The sequence below is a fragment of the Leucoraja erinacea genome, chromosome 29, assembly GCF_028641065.1.
Source record: "Leucoraja erinacea ecotype New England chromosome 29, Leri_hhj_1, whole genome shotgun sequence".
In the NCBI taxonomy this organism is placed as follows: Eukaryota; Metazoa; Chordata; class Chondrichthyes; order Rajiformes; family Rajidae; genus Leucoraja; species Leucoraja erinaceus.
This window is the reverse complement of record NC_073405.1, coordinates 13,225,797-13,245,769: the sequence shown is the minus strand read 5'-3', so window position 1 is coordinate 13,245,769 and position 19,973 is coordinate 13,225,797. Positions and strand designations below refer to the sequence as shown.

The 19,973-nt window shown below is 49.3% G+C and overlaps 1 protein-coding gene across 1 annotated transcript in view; it reads right to left on the bottom strand.

The window, feature by feature from the left end:
* Positions 1 to 19,973, bottom strand: part of LOC129711184 (A disintegrin and metalloproteinase with thrombospondin motifs 6-like) — a 187,662-nt gene that overhangs the window by 154,233 nt on the left and 13,456 nt on the right. Inside the window, exon 2 of the mRNA XM_055658645.1 lies at positions 16,844 to 17,165. Coding sequence (XP_055514620.1) covers positions 16,844 to 16,940 — 97 coding nt within the window. The 5' untranslated portion in view covers positions 16,941 to 17,165. The remainder of the gene's footprint in view (positions 1 to 16,843; positions 17,166 to 19,973) is intronic.

Below are 19,973 nucleotides of genomic sequence, written 5' to 3'. Positions count from 1 at the left end.
GTAAATTACAATGTGTTCATGTTTCTTACACAATAAGGGAAAAATATTCTTCCCCATATATATATATTAGTGGCATATTTAAAGAATAGGTTTACCAAACTCTCAGTTCAACACCATCTCCCCACATAATTAACCTATTAAATAATCTTTGAGATGTGTGCAGAAACCAGAGCACTCACAGGAAACGGAGTGCATGCAAACACCAGAACGATATCACTGAAGGTCAGAATCAAACTTGTTTAAATGAAGTTGCACGACAGCAACACTACTCATGGCATCACCATTCTGTCCTCTCCTGTTTTGTGAGCTTTGAGACTACCAAGGTAAATGTAGAAATGACAGACTCCTTCTCAGATGGGCCTGGTGGAAGCTGACAGAGCTGGGAAGAAACTGGGCAGTTATTGAGGTAACATGTTTAAGAAGGAACTGCAAATGCTGGAAAATCGAAGGTAGACAAAAGTGCTGGAGAAACTCAGCGAGTGGGGCAGCATCTATAGAGCGAAGGAAATAGGCAACGTTTCGGGCCGAAACGAAACAGGGTCTAAAGAAGGGTTGCGGCCCGAAACGTTGCCTATTTCCTTCACTCCATAGATGCTGCCTCACCCGCTGAGTTTCTCCAACACTTTTGTCTACCATTGAGGTAACATATTTGTTCTAATATTTATGGGGCCTCTGTGTTACCCATATGCATGGTCTCAAGTTTCTCCACACTGTTTCAAATGTTCATTTCCACTTTCAATGTCATGGGTCAATGATTCCCAGTAGTCAGTAGGAATTTTTTCCCCCAAGATGGCTTTGAAAACACCTTTGAATCTTTTTCTGTCTACATGGTAGTCTCTCCACATGATAGAACTGTCCCATGAATTTGATATCAGCAAACAATATGGCTTGCCCAATGTAACTGACTGATGTTGGCCTGGGTAGGACATTTGATCTTGGCAGTTCGACATTTTTAGATCCAAGAACAAGAGAACAACAAGTTTTGTGCCATGTCCGAGGCTTTGGGGGATCAGGGGGTATGGAGAGAAGGCAGGTATGGGATACCGAGTTGGATGATCAGCCATGATCATATTGAATGGCGGTGCAGGCTCGAAGGGCCGAATGGCCTACTCCTGCACCTAATTTCTATGTCTATGTTTCTATGTCCGAGGCTTTGATTTTCAAATATGTATTTCCAATTAATCAAAGGGTCTAAAGGCACATTGCTTGTTGACACTGGCCTTTACCGAGAGGGGATCTATTGAATCTAATATCATGGCTTGCAAACGGGACCGTACAGAGCCGGTCCCACCAGACAAATTTCTATGGTCAGTCAAATTTGAAAAGGAATATCCACAGTTCCTCCAAATTGACTTTGAAGCCCAAATATAACAGTGAGTGCATCTCTCCACATTTATCTTGGTATCGTCATGTCCACTGTGCTCTGAATGGACAGAATCTCCAGTGTGATTCAAGAGTGGGTCTTCAGCCACAGGGGAGATGGTTAAGGAGGACCATACCAATGATCCCTCTGTAGTTACCACAGTTGGACTTCCCTCATATGTGGAAGAAGGTTGTGATTACAGCATCTAGAAAAATGTCTGCAAGTATGTTGTAAATGAAAACAAGTGCTTTAAGGGGAATTTGTGATTGAAAAGAACAGAAGTATTTATGCATCTGTTGAACAATTTTTAAAATCCTTTATCAGTTTCACCAAGAAAATAAATTTACTACTGAATGTTGCAATAAACAGAGTAAAACGAAATTAAATCCTGAAGGAATCAAACAGATTTTTGTGGTTCGTGGGTCTCAAAAAGGAAGAGAGGAGTCAAGTATTTTGAGAGGCACCTTTAATTATGTTCCTCCCGGTTGTAGGGAAGTCCAAACGAGAGAAAGATGGCACCTGAACCCGTGCCTTTAAACCCTCTGGTTAAAGGCCGCCTCTGGACTGAACCACTCCCGTGCCGAGGGGTTCGACAGCTATGATGGCGCGACCCTTGGGAGCCGCCACAGGACCCCCCCCCCCCCCCCAGAACCCGAGGCACGAAACGCACTGGTGGGCGCACGACCCGACCGGCCCGTGTGCGGAAGTCAGCAGATCGTGGGGCTGGCAGTGGCATAGGTGGAGGGACAGTTCGAGGGAATGGTCGAGGGACCGGCGGGAGGACAGGTGGAGTGACAGGCGGAGGGAGCCGTGAAGGGGGGCGCCCTCGAGGCCGAGGTTGGGCAACCAGCACTGGCTGGTCAATGTCCAGGTGCGCCGGCTTCAACCGGTCAATCGACACGGCGTCCGGCTGGCCCCCCATGTCCAGCACAAAAGTCGTCTGCCCATGTTCCAGCACCCGGAACGGGCCCTCGTACGGCCTCTGGAGTGGCGTCCAGTGGGCATCACGGCGCAGGAAAACGTATGGGCAGTCCCTGAGGGCTGATGGCACATGCGGGTGAAATGTCCCATAGCGGGACGTCAGGACGGGTGCGAGCCTGCCAACTCGCTCGCGAAGGCGCTTTAGGGTGGATGAGGGCATTCCCTGCTGCCCCGGCGCCGACGGCACGAACTCCCCGGGCACCGTGAGTGGCGACTCGTACACGAGCACCACCGATGATGAGGCCAAGTCCTCTTTAGGAGCAGTCCGAATGCCCAGCATGACCCACGGCAACTCGTCCATCCAGTCCGGGCTGGAGAGTCGCGCCTTCAGCGCTGCCTTTAGCTGCCGGTGGAACCTCTCCATCAGACCGTTAGCTTGCGGGTGGTAAGCCGTGGTGTGGTGTAGCCGCACCCCCAGCAAGAGAGCCACGGCTGATCACAGCTCGGAGGTGAACTGTGGCCCCCGATCTGAGGAGATGTGCGCCGGCACCCCAAAGCGAGCAATCCAGTGCGCAGACAACGCACGAGCGCACGTAGCCGTTAAAGTATAGGCCAGCGGAATGGCCTCCGGCAACCGGGTGAAGCGGTCCACCATTGTGAGAAGGTGGGTGATGCCGCGGGATGGCGGGAGAGGCCCCACAATGTCCACGTGGAGATGGTCGAATCGCCGGTGAGGTAGACCAAACTCCTGGAGAGGCGCACGGACATGGCGCTGGATTTTCGCCGTCTGGCACGGATTGCAGGTGCGAGCCCACTTGCGCAGACCGTGCCACATGAAACGAGCGGCCACTAGTGCCGTTGTCGCCCGAATTGATGTGTGAGACAGTCCGTGGATGACTTCGAACACCCTCCGGCGCCAGGGACGATGGGGTGAGTTGCCGGGTGAAGAAGGCCAGGGGCCGCCAACCTCCGCCCGTCAGTTGCTCCAGCACGGCACCAACCGCCGACTCCGAGGCGTCCACCGTGAGAACAGTCAGAGCATCTTCCCGCGGGTGCACCAGCAGTACGGCCCGAGCAAGGGCCTCCTTCGCGCCGCCAAATGCTGCCATTGCCTCGTGGGTCCATTCGACGTTCTTGTTCTGCCCACCCTCCAGGAGTTGATACAGCGGCCGCATGATGTGGGCCGCAGATGGCACGAAACGATGGTAAAACGCCACCACACCGCCAAACTCCTGCAGGCCGCGCACCGTGCGTGGGCGGGGAAACCGACGGATGGCGTCGACCCTGTCAGGCAGCGGAACCGCGCCTTGCGCAGTCATGCGGTGGCTGAGGAAGTCAATCTCGGTTACCCCAAAACGGCACTTGTCGAGGTTGATGACCAAACCATGTTCGCTGAGCCGCTGACAGAGCTGCCGCAGGTGGGCAGTGCTCCTGCTGCGAACGGCTGGCCACCAGGATGTCGTCCAGGTAAGCAAATACGAAATCGAGGTCGCGACAAACCCCGTCCATTAGGCGTAGAAAAGCCTGCGCAGTGTTCTGGAGGCCGAACGGCATCCGCGTGAACTCATAAAGTCTGAATGGCGTGATGATCGCCGTCTTGGGTACATCATCCGGGTGGACCGGGATCTGGTTATAACCCCGTACCAGATCCACTTTTGAAAATATTGTGGCCCCAGCCAAATGGGCGGTGAAGTTCTGGATGTGGGGTACGGGGTATCGATCCGCTGTTGTTGCGGCGTTCAGCCGTCGGTATTCCCCGCAAGGTCGCCAGCCCCCGCTTGCCTTAGGGACCATGTGGAGTGGGGACACCCATCGGCTGCTTGAAGGGCGGACGATCCCCAAGGCCTCCATCGTGCGGAATTCCTGCCGTGCCAGACGCAGTTTATCCGGCGGCAGTCGGCGTGCTCGTGAGTGGAGAGGTGGGCCGGTAGTCTGGATAAAATGAACCACTCCGTGACTGGGGATCGATGACCGAAACTGTGGGGTCAGGATGTCCGGGAACGCGGCCAAGATCCGTGCGAAGTGGGAGTCCACGGACGACAGGGGCCATCCCACCGGCTGATCCAAACGCAACGTGATCGGCTCCATCATAGCGGCGTTGACCAAGCGCTGCGCCTGACGTCCACCATGAGGGAATGCGCCCGGAGGAAGTCGGCCCCGAGCAATGGCAGGGAGACATCAGCAATGGTGAACCGCCACGAGAAATGGCAGGAGCCGAACACGATCAGAACCATGCGCACTCCATACGTGCGGATGGGGCTGCCATTCATCGCAGTGAGGACGGGCCCCCGCTTACCGGAACGAATGTCGGCCAGCGAATGGGGAAGGACGCCGAGCTCTGCTCCAGTATCAATGAGGAAGCGGGTCCCGGAGCGCCGATCCCAGGCAAAGAGGCGGTGAATTTGGCCGGCCGCCGCGGGGACTATTGACAGCCGGCCCAGGCATTTCCCGGGAACGTGCACGGCTGGCGGCATTGTCGTGCTGCAGCACCCCAGCGCTGATGGCAGTAGCACCAGCGCCTCATGTTGGTGGTACTTGGAGCTTGCCGGCTCCTGTTGATGGTGCCTGCAGCTTGCTGGCGCTGGACTGCAGGTGCAGTACCGACACGGCCGCGGGGAGCGATCTTACGGGCCGTCGGGCTGGAGCTGTCACTCCTTCCACAGCTCCCCCACCCCACCGGAGGAAATCGGGAGCTGCCGGGGTGACGTCATCGGCGCGCCTGCCAACGGCCAGCGCGTTGACATCATCAGGGAGCGTCGTCCTCAGTACGTCCCCGTGGCTGCTGACGGCCAGTGCATTGACGTCATCAGGGCGCGCCATCCACAGCGCGTCAGCGCGCCTCCCGAGGGCCCTGATGTCGGCGAAGGAGGCGTCCGTTAGCTGAAGACGGATGTATGCCGGCAGCAGGTGGAGGTAGGTATACACGAACATCAGGCACGGCGTGTGCCCATCCAGGAGAGCCACCATCTCCTTTAGGAGGCTAGATGGCCGTCAGTCGCCTAGGCCCTCCATATGAAGGAGGGCCTAGGCAATTTCACCGAGACCGCGTCCAGAGACACGATCTGGCCGGCCTGTGAGGAGGTAGGGCATTCTTCTTTCTCCATCATGACGACAATGGAGCGTCGAGGTCACCAATGTGGTGCGTGGGTCTCAAAAAGGAAGAGAGGTGTCAAGTATTTTGAGAGGCACCTTTAATTATGTTCCTCCCGGTTGTAGGGAAGTCCAAACGAGAGAAAGATGGCACCCAAACCCTGCCTTTAAACCTCTGGTTAAGGGCCGCCTCCGGACTGAACCGTGCCGAGGGGTTTGACAGCTATGATGGCGCGACCCTTGGGAGCCGCCACATTGTCATAATTCATCTTAAAATGGTTGGGAGGTTGGTAGGTAGTAATTAATTTGTATCACAACATTAAAAGTGGGTTTAGACTAAAGTGGGCAAGTTTAACTTATGACCCATAGTTCAAGTACAGAATATTCAAACTACTTGAATTTTTCCAGAAAATGGCGCATCCTTAAAAGAGATTCTTGTATACCCCCATTTTAATCACTTTTCTAGCCTAAGATGCCCTGACACTTGCACAAATATACTGACAACACCAATGGCTTCACCTTTGTTCAGCCAAAATACTGCACAATATGTAACAGGAATCAAATAAAATACCATCCGAGTGAAATCATTGTACCTAGATATTTATAATGCTTCTGCAATTAGTTTTACCCATTTACATTTTAAGTGCTTTTATTTTGAGTAACAGTTTTAGAGTTTAAAAATAATGTAAATAAAAGTCACCATTTTTGTAAGGGTTTCAATATGTATTCAAGATCAATTAAAATGATTCTTTGGTAATTGCAATTTTACTTATTTTGCGAGTTTGAAAGTAAACTTATTTTTAAACCGTGGAAGACAGTCTAGAAATTTGATCCCAAGGTACTGTTTTCAGCTTTAGGCAATTGAAAATGAAAGGTGATAATGACAATTTCCAGTTGTTTGGTGCCTCTCTTGAAATTAAGCCAGTTCTTTTTCGCATGGGTCATGATTTCTCTCTCAGATTTGCATCCGGTCTCATCATTAACAGAAACCAAGCAGACCATGTTGTTCTGAGCAAATCTCCTTTCATACTGATCTTCTCCAGTTCATTTATAAGAAATAGCAATAGATATTTTTTCTCACCAAATGTCTTTTGGTTGGAACATGTCAACCTTTTTCAAGATTAACCAATGGAGTTCCACTTCCACCACCATTGTGAGTTATTCAGTTTTAAACATAAACAAAGTGTTGACAGAGGCATATGCATGTACATCAAAAAAAAGCCTGTACATTGGTGTACACATTGTACTCAAATTGTGAAGTACTTATACACTTCTGGTATCTAAAATTGTTTACCATTTCAAGTTACAATCTTCTGGAATTTAGTTGTTCAAAACACTAAACAATCTCTGTAAACAACAAGACTAAATTTCCTTAAGATGCTAAATAACTGTTTATAGCTGTATTTTCTCTTAATTCTCTTGACTGTGTAGTGAATCTTTCTCTTTGTTCACCCGTGGTCAGGTCCTTTGAACCCCCCGCAGTCGCCGCTATGGACAGCACGATGTACAGGCCCTCTCACCGGGATGATCGGAACACAGGCATCGGAACGGATCGGAAAACACACTCGCAGCTTGGAGTTTCCAAATCAGCTGCTTCCTACCGGAGACTGTGGCTTCCGAAGTCCACAGGCCAAGCTGAGCAGAACCCCAACACTGGCGACCCCCCGGCAAAAGATCACAAGTCAGCGTTGCGCCAGCGGCTAGAAGCTCCGCAAACCACAGCTTCACGGTGTTAAAGTCAGCAGGCCCAACACTCCGGAGCTCCAACACAGGCGATCCCCGGCAAAGCATCATCCCGCTCTGCGATGTTAATTCAGTGCTGCGCCGCTGCTGAAACTCTAGGCCGTCTCCGGTAGAAAATGCCGCTCCAATCAATTGGTAGGCTTGATTGGCGCGGGGTGGGGGGTGAAAATGGGGGGTGGGGGGGGTGAAGATGCGACATGGAGAAAAGACGCATCTCCGTCCAGGTAAGTGACTGAGAAACAGATTCCCCTTATTCTCCCCCCCCCACCCCCCCCCAAAAAAAAACTAAGAAAACTTTAGAACATACAATTAGACACACTAAAAATAACAAAAAAAGGTGAAAAGACTAACAGCTGCTGGAGAGGGGGGGGTAAGAGAGGGTGGGGGGTAGAGAGGGAAGGGTGGCAGAGAATAGATGGGGTAGAGAGGGAGGGGCGGTAGAGAGAGAGGGGCAGTAGAGAGAGAGGGGCAGTAGAGAGAGAGGGGCAGTAGAGAGAGAGGGGGAGGGGAGTAGAGAGGAAGGGTAGAGGGAGGGGGAGGGTAGAGAGGGAGAGCCGCAGAGAGGGAGGGGAGTAGAGACCCTACCTCATCTCCCTCCTTCAAATTTCCCTCCTCCTCCTACCATTCCCTGCTCCAGGTCCTACCCAGATCGTAGAGCACCAGGGCCAGGAACTCAGCCTGGTTTTCGTTCTCGACCCAGTCCTGGCTGGAGACCCAGGCTCATCCTTGGTTCCAGCGACAGCCTCCAGCCATCAGCTCGGCCACCACCTGGGCTACAGCCCAGGCTCAGGTTTGTCCTTGGTTCCAGCGGCAGCCTCCAGCAGTCAGGTCAGCCGCCGCCTGCACTCCAGTGCAGGTTCCGACTTCACAGTCCCTGACCCTGGACCCAGGCTCCTCCTTGGTTTCACTGGCGGCTTCTTTCTTGGCCCCAGTCACGGCCCCATACCAAGCACTGGGCCCGGCCCTCACCACAGCTCCAGGCTCGGCTTCAGCCCAGGACCAGTCGCCGGGTTCAGCCCACAGCAGCAGCCTCCGCACCAGGCACCAGGCGGCCGGCAGCCGCCGCCACTACTCGTTCACCGCGAGCGCTGGATTGCCCCTCCCTCCCGGAGTGTCCCGTCCCGCCTTGCGAGTGCATTGTGAAGTTTGGGCTGTTTTTAAAATTTCAAGGATCAAAAAATTCAGAAATATAGATGTAAAACGCGACGGGAAGATGCTTATCACCTCCAGGGGGAAAATCTGAGTAGGATGTGTGAAAATGGTAAGGCCGTGGCCTAGCGTTTGGAAGAAAATAGGAATTAACCATGACACACACACACACACACACACACATATAAGAGAGTCTTCTTTCGGAGGCTTCTTTCTCGGCCCTGGTCACAGCCCCATCCCAAGCCCTGCCAGCGTGAGACGATTGGGCCTGGGAGACGGAGAGGAGGTCGATCCCTGTGACGGGTAGAGAGGACAGGGGAGAGAGGGAGGGAGGAGAGGGGAGGAGGTGAGAAGAGGAGTGGGGGGGGGGGGGGGGGGGGGGAGTTAGTGGAATGCAAAAAGCGGAGAGAGAACATGACTATGGAAACCCGCAGCTACAGTGAGCGGGCTGGGGAGGGGCATGGCGTCACAAGCCGCGCCGGCCACGAGGAGCAAGAAACTTCCTCAGCACGTGGGCACCCGTGACCTCACGATCTGCAGAAATTCCAGTTTCTTTCTACACCTTTTGAAGAACGGGGTGGGGTGGGGGAGTGGTAATGTAACTCGTGGAAAATTGCGCATGTGCGTTGACAGCCGCTGCATTAATCCAGAGCGGCGGAGGGTGGGGGAGCTGGGCCACGAGCAAAGGCATTGTGAAGTCAGCAGCTGGGCAACGGTTATATTAAAAAAAAATGTCAGTTTGGTGATAGATTTTAGTAAATATCTCGGGAAATAATTGACCAAATTTACAGAGGAGTGGATTTTTGAAATCATAAGGAAAATTTCTACCAGAAGATGTAAAAATTTCACCGTTATTGTAATGTCAGCAGCTGGGCAGCGGTCAGATTCTAAAAAAAAGGGTCAGATTGGTCAACAATTTTAATTAAAACGTCGGGTAAATAATGTACCATATTTACAGAGGAATTTCTAAAATCACAAGGAAAATCTCTACTGAAATATGTAAAAAATTTCCCCATTTCGGCGACTGGTTTTCGAGGAGATACGTTTCAAAGGCAAAATGACACCCACACAGAGTTTTGAATGAGAGGGGAGGGGGGAGAGAGGGGAGGGGGAGAAGGGAGAGGGGTAGGGCCGCTCACCTCCCCCATTCCCCCGCCCTCTCTCTCCCTACCCTCTCCTCTCCCTCAATCCCCCCACTCTTCCTCTTCACCTCCCCAGGATCTCCCTGCCCCGTGAGCGCGCTGCGCAGGTCCAGAGCAGCAGCCGTCGGCCTTAGTCAGCCTCAGCTCCTGGGCATCGCATCCTTGGCGTGTCCTCTCTCTACCCCCGGAGCCCGCCAGTGATCTCCGGGTCGTCACAGAGAACAGATTCCTGAACGCTTCAGACCCCGAGTACGGGGGTAGAGTTTGCGGGCGTGGGACCGAGTGAGGCCGCGGGCCGACTACGAACAGTTGAGGCCACCGCCGCAATGTTCTAGAATCCGAGCCGAAGCGCGAGCGGACATCTTTTGTGGGAGTCCAACAGCGGGAGGCGTGGCGCGAGGGTAGTTGCGTACTTGTTGAGCCACTTGGGCTGGGCGAGGGGTGTGACATCACAAAAGAAAACAGGTGTCCTCGGGATCTGAAGAACTTGCTCGTTCTTTCTGCGCCTTTTAAAGAACGGGGGGAAGGGGGGGGGAACTTATCTCAAGCAAAACAGCAGATGTTTAATTCATAGCCGGGCCGGGAAGGGGGACACAGATAGGGCACAGAGATTCAGAGAAACAATAAAATTCAATGCTATGAAAAAAAGAAATAAACAATGCTTTAATCCACGGCGGGGGGCCAGGAGGCAGATGGGCCTCGATTGGTGGGCATTGTGACGTCAGCAGCTGGCAAGCGGCGAATATTTGTAAAAAAGTTTGTTTTGTCAACAATTTGATTTAAAATCTTGCGAATTATTTGACCACATTTGGAGAGGATTTCTGAAATCATAAGGTAAATGCCAACCGAGAAAGAAACACACACACATACAGAGACAGAGGGGGAAGGGCAAGAGACAGAGGGAGAGGGGGGTGGTGGAGAGGGAGGGTCGGTGAGGGGGAGGGAGAGGAGAGAGAGAGAGAGAGAGAGAGAGAGAGAGGGATGGGAGGGGGGAGAGAGAGGTTGCTGAGGGGGGGGGGAAGGAGGGGGAGGGAGGGGGGAAGGGGTGGAGGGAAGGGGATAACAGCCACCGCTGCCATGTTCTACGATCTGGCGGGGGGGACGAAGAGGATTCAGAAGCAAGCTGGTGGCCTCCGGTGAGCAAGCGGCTGTGAGCGAGCGGGGAGGCGGGCGGCTGTGAGCGAGCGGGCGGCTGTGAGTGAGCGGGCGACACCCTCCAGATCTGCAGAACAAAGATCCTATAGCGGAGCTATAGGAACTTTGCTGCAGAATTTTTGCGTTCTTTCTGCGCCTTTTGAAGAACGGGGGGGGGGGGTTGGGGGGCTAACTTACTTTGTGGAAAACTGCGCGTGCGCGTTGACAGCAGTTGCATTCCTCCACCGGGGTGGGAGGGGGGCGGGGCCAGGAGGCAGGTGGGCTTTAATTGTGGGGCATGTGTGCATTGTGACGTCAGCAGCTGGCAAGCAGTGATTGTTTTTTAAAAAAATGAGTCTTGTGAAAAATGTTATTCAAAATCTGGGGAAATAATTGACCAAATTTAGCGAGGAATGGATTTCTGAAATCATAAGTTAAATCTCTGCATTTTTCCATCTGGCTTTCAAGGAGATACATTTCAAAGGGAAAATGACACACCCACACATACACACACAAACACACAGAGTTTTAAAAGTATACTAGACCAAGTGCAGACCCATTGGGTCTGTATCCCCAACGGCATTTGCGGGGGGGGGGGGGGGGGGGGGCTGCGGCTGCGGCATCACACTAACCTTAAGCACCCCCAAAACACAAAGGGGGGGGAGGGGGGGGGTGGAGAGGGGAGGGAGGGGGAGGGAGGGGGAGGAGGAGGAGGAAACGGGACAGATTTGGGAGAGAAAGGAGAGCGGGGTAGGGGGGGAGAGAGAGAGGGGGATGGGGAGAGAGATGTGGGGGAAAGGGGGAGGGAGGGGGGGGGGAGGGGGGGGGGGGGAGAGAGGGGGGAGGGGAAAGAGGGGAGAGGGAGAGTGGAGGGGGAAGGGGGAGATAAGTGGGAAGAGTGGGGAGGGAGGAGGAGAGGGGTAGGGGGAGTGATGGAAGAGGGACAGAGGGATAGGGGGAGGGGGGGGGGGGGGAGAGGGAAGGGGGGGGGGGTAGTGAGGGATGGGGGGGGGGGGAGAGAGGGATGGGAGAGGGAGAGAGGGATGGGAGAGGGAGAGGGGGAGGAGAGAAGGGGAGAAAAGTGGAAGAGTGGGGAGGGAGGGAGGGGTAGAGGGGGCAGCGGGAGTGGTGGAAGAGGGACGGGGGAGTGGTGGAAGAGGAACAGAGGGGTAGGAGGAAGGGGTGGGGGAGAGAGTGGAAGGGAGGGGAAGAGAGAGAGGGGGGGGGTAAGGGGAGAGAAATGGAAGAGTGGGGAGGGGGGGGGGGGGGGAGTGGTGGAAGAAGAACAGAGGGGTAGGGGGAAGCGGGGCGGGGAGGAGAGAGAGGGGGGGGGGTGGGGTAGAGAGGGAAGGGGGGTGGGGGAAAGAGGCATGGGTGGGAGAGGGAGAGGGGAGAGGGGTGAGGAGAGGGAAACATAGAAATTAAGTGCAGGAGTAGGCCATTCGGCCCTTTGAGCCTGCACCACCATTCAATATGATCATGGATGATCATCCAACTCAGTATCCTGTACCTGCCTTCTCTCCATACCCCCTGATCCCTTGAGCCACATCTAACTCCCTCTTAAATATAGCCAATGAACTGGCCTCAACTATCTTCTGTGCCAGTGAATTCCAGAGATTCACCATTCTCTGTGTGAAAAATGTTTTTCGCATCTCGGTCGTAAAAGATTTACCCCTTATCCTTAAACTGTGACCCCCTTGTCCTGGACTTCCCCAACATCTGGAACAATCTTCCTGCACCTAGCCTGTCCAACCCCTTAAGAATTTTGTAAGTTTCTATAAGATCCCCCCTCAATCTTCTAAAATCTAGTGAGTACAAGCCGAGTCTATCCAGTCTTTCTTCATATGAAAGTCCTGACATCCCAGGAATCAGTCTGGTGAACATTCTCTGTACTCCCTCTATGGCAACAATGCCTTTGAGCATTGGGCATTGTGACATCACACGATGGAACGTTCACCATGGGCTGGGGCTGGTGCTGCTTCTATGGGTTAGAAGCCAGTTTATTTTTGAAATATTGGGGGGGGGGTGAGAAGGATTTGATTAAAAACGTGTACTTAAACACGATGAAATGTAATGAGGAGCGGATACTTAGAAAGAAAAGTGAAATCTATACCGAAATGGAAAAGATGTCGGCGATTCTGCGTCTGGTTTCGGAGTTGCAGGGAATCAAAGGAAGAAAGGTGGCCGGCAGCCGTCCATGTAAATGGATCCATTCCGATTGGACATCTGCGAGTACTGGGCATTGTGACATCACACGATGGAACGAATCAAAAGGCAGAAAGGCAGCCGGACGGTTGGCAGGCAGCAGCCACAGACTTTTATATATTAGATATATATTATATATATATATATATATAGTATCATATATATGCCTTAAAACCACCTCCATCGTGCCGGTGCCAAAACACTCCACTGCAGCAAGCCTCAACGACTTCTGCCCAGTTGCACTTACTCCCATCATCACCAAGTGCTTCGAGAGGCTGGTCCTGGCACACCTCAAAGGCTGCCTACCCCCCACATTGGATCCCTATCAGTTTGCCTACCTCAAAAACAGGAGCACGGAGGATGCCATCTCAACGGCACTTCACTTCGCCTTCTCCCACCTCGACAACAGAGACACTTACGTAAGAATGCTGTTCATCGATTACAGCTCAGCATTCAACACCATTATACCCTCTAAACTGATCACCAAACTCGGTAACCTGGGCATCGACCCCTCCCTCTGCAACTGGATACTGGACTTTCTAACCAACAGACCCCAGTCTGTTAGGTTAGACAAGCACACCTCTTCAACTAGGGAAGTCCAGGACAAGGGGTCACAGCTTAAGGATAAGGGGGAAATCCTTAAAAAACCGAGATGAGAAGAACTTTTTTTCACACAGAGAGTGGTGAATCTCTGGAACTCTCTGCCACAGAGGGTAGTTGAGGCCAGTTCATTGGCTATATTTAAGAGGGAGTAAGATGTGGCCATTGTGGCTAAGGGGATCAGGGGGTATGGAGAGAAGGCAGGTACGGGATACTGAGTTGGATGATCAGCCATGATCATATTGAATGGCGGTGCAGGCTCGAAGGGCCGAATGGCCTACTCCTGCACCTAATTTCTATGTTTCTAACCCTCACCCTGAACACCGGCGTTCCACAGGGCTGTGTGCTGAGCCCCTTCCTCTACTCCCTCTTCACCTACGACTGCACCACTGTACATGGTACTAACACCATCAAGTATGCAGATGATACAACAGTGATTGGCCTCATCAGCAACAATGATGAGTCAGCCTATAGGGAGGAGGTCCAGCTCCTAGCAGCATGGTGCGCTGACAACAACCTGGCCCTTAACTCCATGAAGACCAAGGAGTTCATTGTAGACTTCAGGAAGTCTAGGGGCGGCACGCACACCCCCATCCACATTAACGGGACGGAGGTGGAACACGTCTCCAGCTTCAGGTTCCTGGGGGTCAACATCTCCGATGACCTCTCTTGGACCCACAATACCTCAACTCTGGTCAAGAAGGCTCACCAGCATCTCTTCTTCCTGAGGAGACTGAAGAAGGTCCATCTGTCTCCTCAGATTCTGGTGAACTTCTACCGCTGCACCACCGAGAGCATCCTTACCAACTGTATCACAGTATGGTATGGCAACTGTTCTGTCTCCGACCGGAAAGCACTGCAGAGGGTGGTGAAAATTGCCCAACGCATCACCGGTTCCTCGCTCTCCTCCATTGAGTCTGTCCAAAGCAAGCGTTGTCTGCGAAGGGCGCTCAGCATCGCCAAGGACTGCTCTCACCCCAACCATGGACTGTTTACCCTCCTACCATCCGGGAGGTGCTACAGCTCTCTCCGTTGCCGGACCAGCAGGTCCAGGAACAGCTTCATCCCTGCGGCTGTCACACCACTCAACACTGTACCTCGGTGACTGCCAATCACACACCCCCCCCGGACACTCCTCCCACAGGAAAAACACTATGACTGTATGCATGTAAATAGATTTATTTATTGAAATCATATTCTATGTCGCTCTTCCAGGGAGATGCTAACTGCATTTCGTTATCTCTGTACTGTACACTGACAATGACAATTAAAGTTGAATCTGAATCCGATTCCATCATTCCACTCAGAATGTTTACATTAATATTCAAACATATGTTTTTTCACACTATTACCACCAATTTTCAACTGGTGGAATAGTTACACACGTTGATGGATTTGATTGAAATTCCTCCTGGTATTTTTACTGTACAGAGTTCAAAATTGTGTCAATTAATCATTGCAATTCGCAACTTTCTTACATCATATCAATAATTTCATTGCAATTAACATTGGAAAAACATCCATTCTACATGCACTTGATGTATTCTTTCAATATAACAATCTAAAGTGGGCCAAAGAAGTGATCTGTCTAATTTGCCAAGCAAAATCACCAAGGAAAGGTAATAGGAGCAATGAGTAGAAACAATATGTAAATCACAATATTGCAAAATAAATATCTTCAATACATAAAGAATAAAAGATCACAAGATGGGTTTGCATTAAAGGCTGAACTAAAATAATGCTTAATAAGGGCCTACACTGTAACATTCATGTTATTCTTTTGTTTTTTTTAGTAGGGTTCTTCATTATCAGTGTAAATGTTTAATGAGTTTGATCATTGTCGGGCTGCTTTACTGGAATTGGGCCTCAAAGTCCACAAGGTCAATTCTGCAAATGTGTGTGATGAAAAAGTTAGAGCTAAACATCTGGTCTACTACTTAGTTGCTTTCTCAAATATGCAAACTGCCAAGTCCTGGATCTGTTATTCAGAGTTGATTTATATGCGTTCTTTGAGAGAGTAGAAGAGGATTAAAGTTAAATAACAATTTATTTTATGAGATTATATGGTTGTCAGTTGTGCGCTTTCTTTATAACTTTAAACTGACAGTGCATATGTCTCCTAATAAAGGGCAATTTGTAACTCAACAAGGAGGTTTTACTCCACCCCACCAAACCACCCACATCTCTCCCCAGGTATGCTGCCCAGGAGCTTGTTTTAATTATGTCAAGATGTGTTTGTCACACTTGACTCTTGACAGTAATGGACCTGAATAAAATCATTATGTCAGACTATACAGAATAGACTGCTCAACAAACCACAACATCCAACTGTAAAAAGTTGATTTACAAAGTTAGCATGATTTAAATGTAATGTTGCAAAATTACAAATTTAAAATGTAAACCATATTCTGTTTGTAATAACCTTTATTATTAAACATTTTTGGTTGGAGTCAAAGAGTTATAACGAGCTCTTCAGCCATCATGTCCATGCTGACCTTTTTGCCCATCTGCACTGTCCCATTTGCCCACATCAGTGTCCCCCAATACTCTTATAAAATAAATGTACAATATCTCTGAACAAATTACGATTTGCTTAACAATGTTGCTTTTTTTCCCCCTCTCTCCAGGCAATTATTTAGTGATCTCCAGAGAACAGTGATTTTATCCAGGACTCCTATGGCATTCATGTGATTTTATCCAGGACTTCTATGGCAATGATGTTTTCAAAATGGCTGAATAGATTCCAGGTTTTCAAATGAAACCTAACAACTAATGCCAATGTGTAGGAAGGAACTGCAGATGCGGGTTTACATTGAAGATTGACACAAAATGAAAGGGTAACCAGGGTGAGAGAGGGACGGGGAGAGGGAAAGCAAGGGTTACTTGAAGTTAGAATAATCAATATTCATACTGCTGGGTTGTAAGCTGCCCAAGCGAAATATGAGGTGCTGTTCCTGCAATATGCATGGGGCCTCACTCTGACAGTAGAGGAGGCACAAGACAGAAAGGTCAGTATGGGAATGGGAGGGGGAGGAGTTGGAGTGTTTAGCAACTGGGAGATCACTTAGGCCTAGGTGGACTGAGCAGAGATGTTTAGCGTAACGATCGCCGAGCCTGCGCTTGGTCTTGCCGATATATAGGAGTCCATACCTGGAACAGCAGATACAGTAGATCTGGTTGGAGGAGGTGCAAATGAACCTCTGCCTCACCTGAAAGGACTGTCGAGGCCTTTGGACGGAGTCAAGGGAGGAGTTATAGGGACAGATGTTGCAACTCCTAAAACAAATAGACGACAGGTGCAGGAGTAGGCCATTTGGCCCTTCAAGCCAGCACTCTATCGTTACCAGGTTAAGACTGACTTTCATAAACATGCAAACTGAAAAGAACGCATCAAAGTATATTTCATTCTATCAGCACATTTCAAGTTGGTCAACATAGGCATAGATATTGTTTCACATATTTAGACTAAAAAATAAAATAGCAATAATAAAATTACCTTGCGAATTCATTGAGTGAACTGTGTGACTCTGTAGAGCTGAGGGAGTCATCATGAGGCATAATATCCATGTTACAGTCCTCCAAACAACTTCCATAATTAAGTACACTAGGATCAGAAAAGCAAGTGTTGTGCCAAGCTAAATCACACTGTGCCAACATGTCTTCTCTCCAAACTCTATTTATGTTTGGATGCTATTCTCTAGTTTCCCAGTGGCCATTTCTGAGCACAGCTAAGTATGATGAAAAGCAGTTGACTTTATTTGTTTAATGTACTTTTCCATGCAATATGCAACATTGAGAGATCTTCAGTGATGCAACTTCTGCAAGAAAGAAAACACAAAAATATCTGGTCATATTGGAGACGTAAATAGGTGCCCATTTGTAAAAAAATTCAAAAATCACTTTTGTGCTGGCATTGCTGTTTACAATCATGTGAACAGATTACAAATGTTTACTTTCCAAACAGCCTGCTTGGATGCATCTCAAGTCACATCAGACAGAACTAGACTTAGAAAAATACTCTGAATGTTGGAAATCTAAAACAAAAACAGTTATACGTTCAGGATGCTCAGTAGATCAACAAGCCAAAACTGTTTCTTTCCAGATAGATGGTCCCTGACCAGCTGAGAATTTCCAGCATTTTCTTTTTTTTTTTTTAATGACATACCTCAGAACATTGATTATTTCATTTATTTTGGTATAATCTTTCTGCTGTTAATTTTATCCCAGATATCCAACATGAAACAAATAACATCTGTGGTATCAACAATGTAGCTTACTTAATATGAAACTTTATGAACTATAGACACAGTTAACACACAGCTAAAGGCAAAGTCTGGAACGATCTAAACCAGTGGTTCCCAACCTTTTTTTGGCCATGCCCCACCTAATCACCTCTAAAATCCTGATGCCCCCTCCCCATGTGGTGATATATAATTCTTATCATTTAAAAAATGAACTCCGTTTCAGCTTAAAACGCCAATACCTTGGTTTAAACAAGTTTCAAAAGAACATGGCATCCATGAAAAAGAAAAATGAAAAACAAAAGACAGTTAAAGTTCTGAGCAATAATTACTAAAAAATTTGAATACTGACGAACTTTCTTCTTGCTTGCACTACTAATTTTAGCACGAGCAGACAAAGAAATAATTCTCAGAAAATGGATTGCTTTCCCTTGAGAGAAAACGGAGGAAATAGATATTATAAGGGTAACTTAGCAAAAGCTCTTTGAATCGCATTTCTAAATCCAATTCAATAAATAAGGTTCTCCCATGACCTCGCGCGCTTCGTGCGATGTGCATGAAGAGCGATGGCGCTGTGATTATGTAATAACTACACAATAAAGACCTTTTTTACCCCAAAAAAATTATTTACTCAAAATAACATCTGAAATGTAAACTACATATGTTTACCTGATGGAAAATCCAAAAAAATAAAAATCAAATTTGGACCCAGACCTCCTCAGTCGCGCTCAATTGCCCCCGTTAAAAATCAAATTGCACCCCTGTGGGGCGTACGGCCCACGTTGGGAACCACTGATCTAAACGATCCCCCCCCCCCCCAACCGGGGAACAAGGGCTGAAGAGGGCCGGGCTTGGAGAGCAACATTGGGTCACGGAAATATGCGACGGCTGCAATGGGGCTTTGTGTTGGGCTGGAGCTGGATGGAGATCGGGGGTTAAGTTGCTAATGTGGCCGTGACGGGTATGGTGGCCGGAAGGCCATCCTGGGCTAAAGGCTTGGGCCACCATACCCCGTCATGGCCTTATCGTTTCCCGAATGGCACATGGCATGATTTGTTTGATTTTCGAAGAGTTCAACACCGTTTGGAGGTGGTGCTGAATGAAGGTATGTACCTGCCATGCAGCAAAAAACTGAGTTTTCCCCCGCTTCTCGTCTCGCGAATCAGGAAAAATTCACAAGGCAGGGGACTTTTGAATTCCGCGGTCTTTTGAGGTCGGAAGGGGCAGACCATCCCGCAGAGTGCCAGAAGAGACTGATCCCCATGACGCTGACTGACAGGAGAGGAGGTCGATCTACGCACGCGTGGCTTTTACGATTTTTAAACCTCGCTAACTTTTACAATATACTACTGATCGGAACGAAACTTGATGCACTCGCAGCACAGGAGAATGGTGAGTGAGGTGGCGAAAAATCATACGCTATCGTGTACCGTTTTTGCGCAAACCAGAAGAGCACAAGATCAGAGTTTTAGTTATGTCTAGATAGATATAGATATCTTGGGGTCACCTATTCCTTCGCTCCATAGATGCTGCCTCACCCGCTGAGTTTGTCTCGCATTTTGTCTACCTTCGATTTTTCCAGCATCTGCAGTTCTTTCTGAAACATAGATATCTTGGGGCATTTGTTACTGGTGCAGATAAACCGAGGCAAATTTTTGGTGAAAGCTTTCTCCAGATAAGTCTAAAATTCCAATTGTACATCCTATCCACAAAACCAGAACAAATGAAATCTAGTTAATCCGTATCCAGTCTGTTGTAAAAGTGTTTGATGATATTGGCCACATAATCCAGAATAATAATCTGCTCACCAATGCCCAGTTTGTGGTATGCAGGTCCACATGGCTCCAAACAGCATGACTGCTTCTTTTTTATACAATGGTCAAGGAGCCAAAAATCAGAGATTCATGATAATGACTATCCTTGACATCAAACCATCAAATGTGGCATCAAGGTGCTCTGGCACCAGGAGAATGAACTCTACTGGCAAGTAACATCTCTCACCATAAGAGACAGTTGTCATTGTTGTTTCAATTATCTCAGCCCCAAACCCACAAATTTTTCTGCACCAACCCTATATCCATTATATTCCCTTTATAACTAAAAATCTAAATTTAAGAATGATGCAGTCATTGTGTGCATGAAGCAAGAGCTGGAAAAGATCTTGAACTAATAAATCAGAAGTTACAGTCATGCCGTGCAGTGCCAAGCAATGATAATTTCAAATGAGACTGAGTCTAATCTCAAACTCTTGACATTAAATGGCATTACGATCGCCAAGCCACATTGTCAGCACTCTCTGTGGCCACCATTCAAGAGACCTCCATTGGATAAATACTGCAACTACAAGAGCAGGTCAGATGTTGGCCATCTGCAGCAAGTGATTAA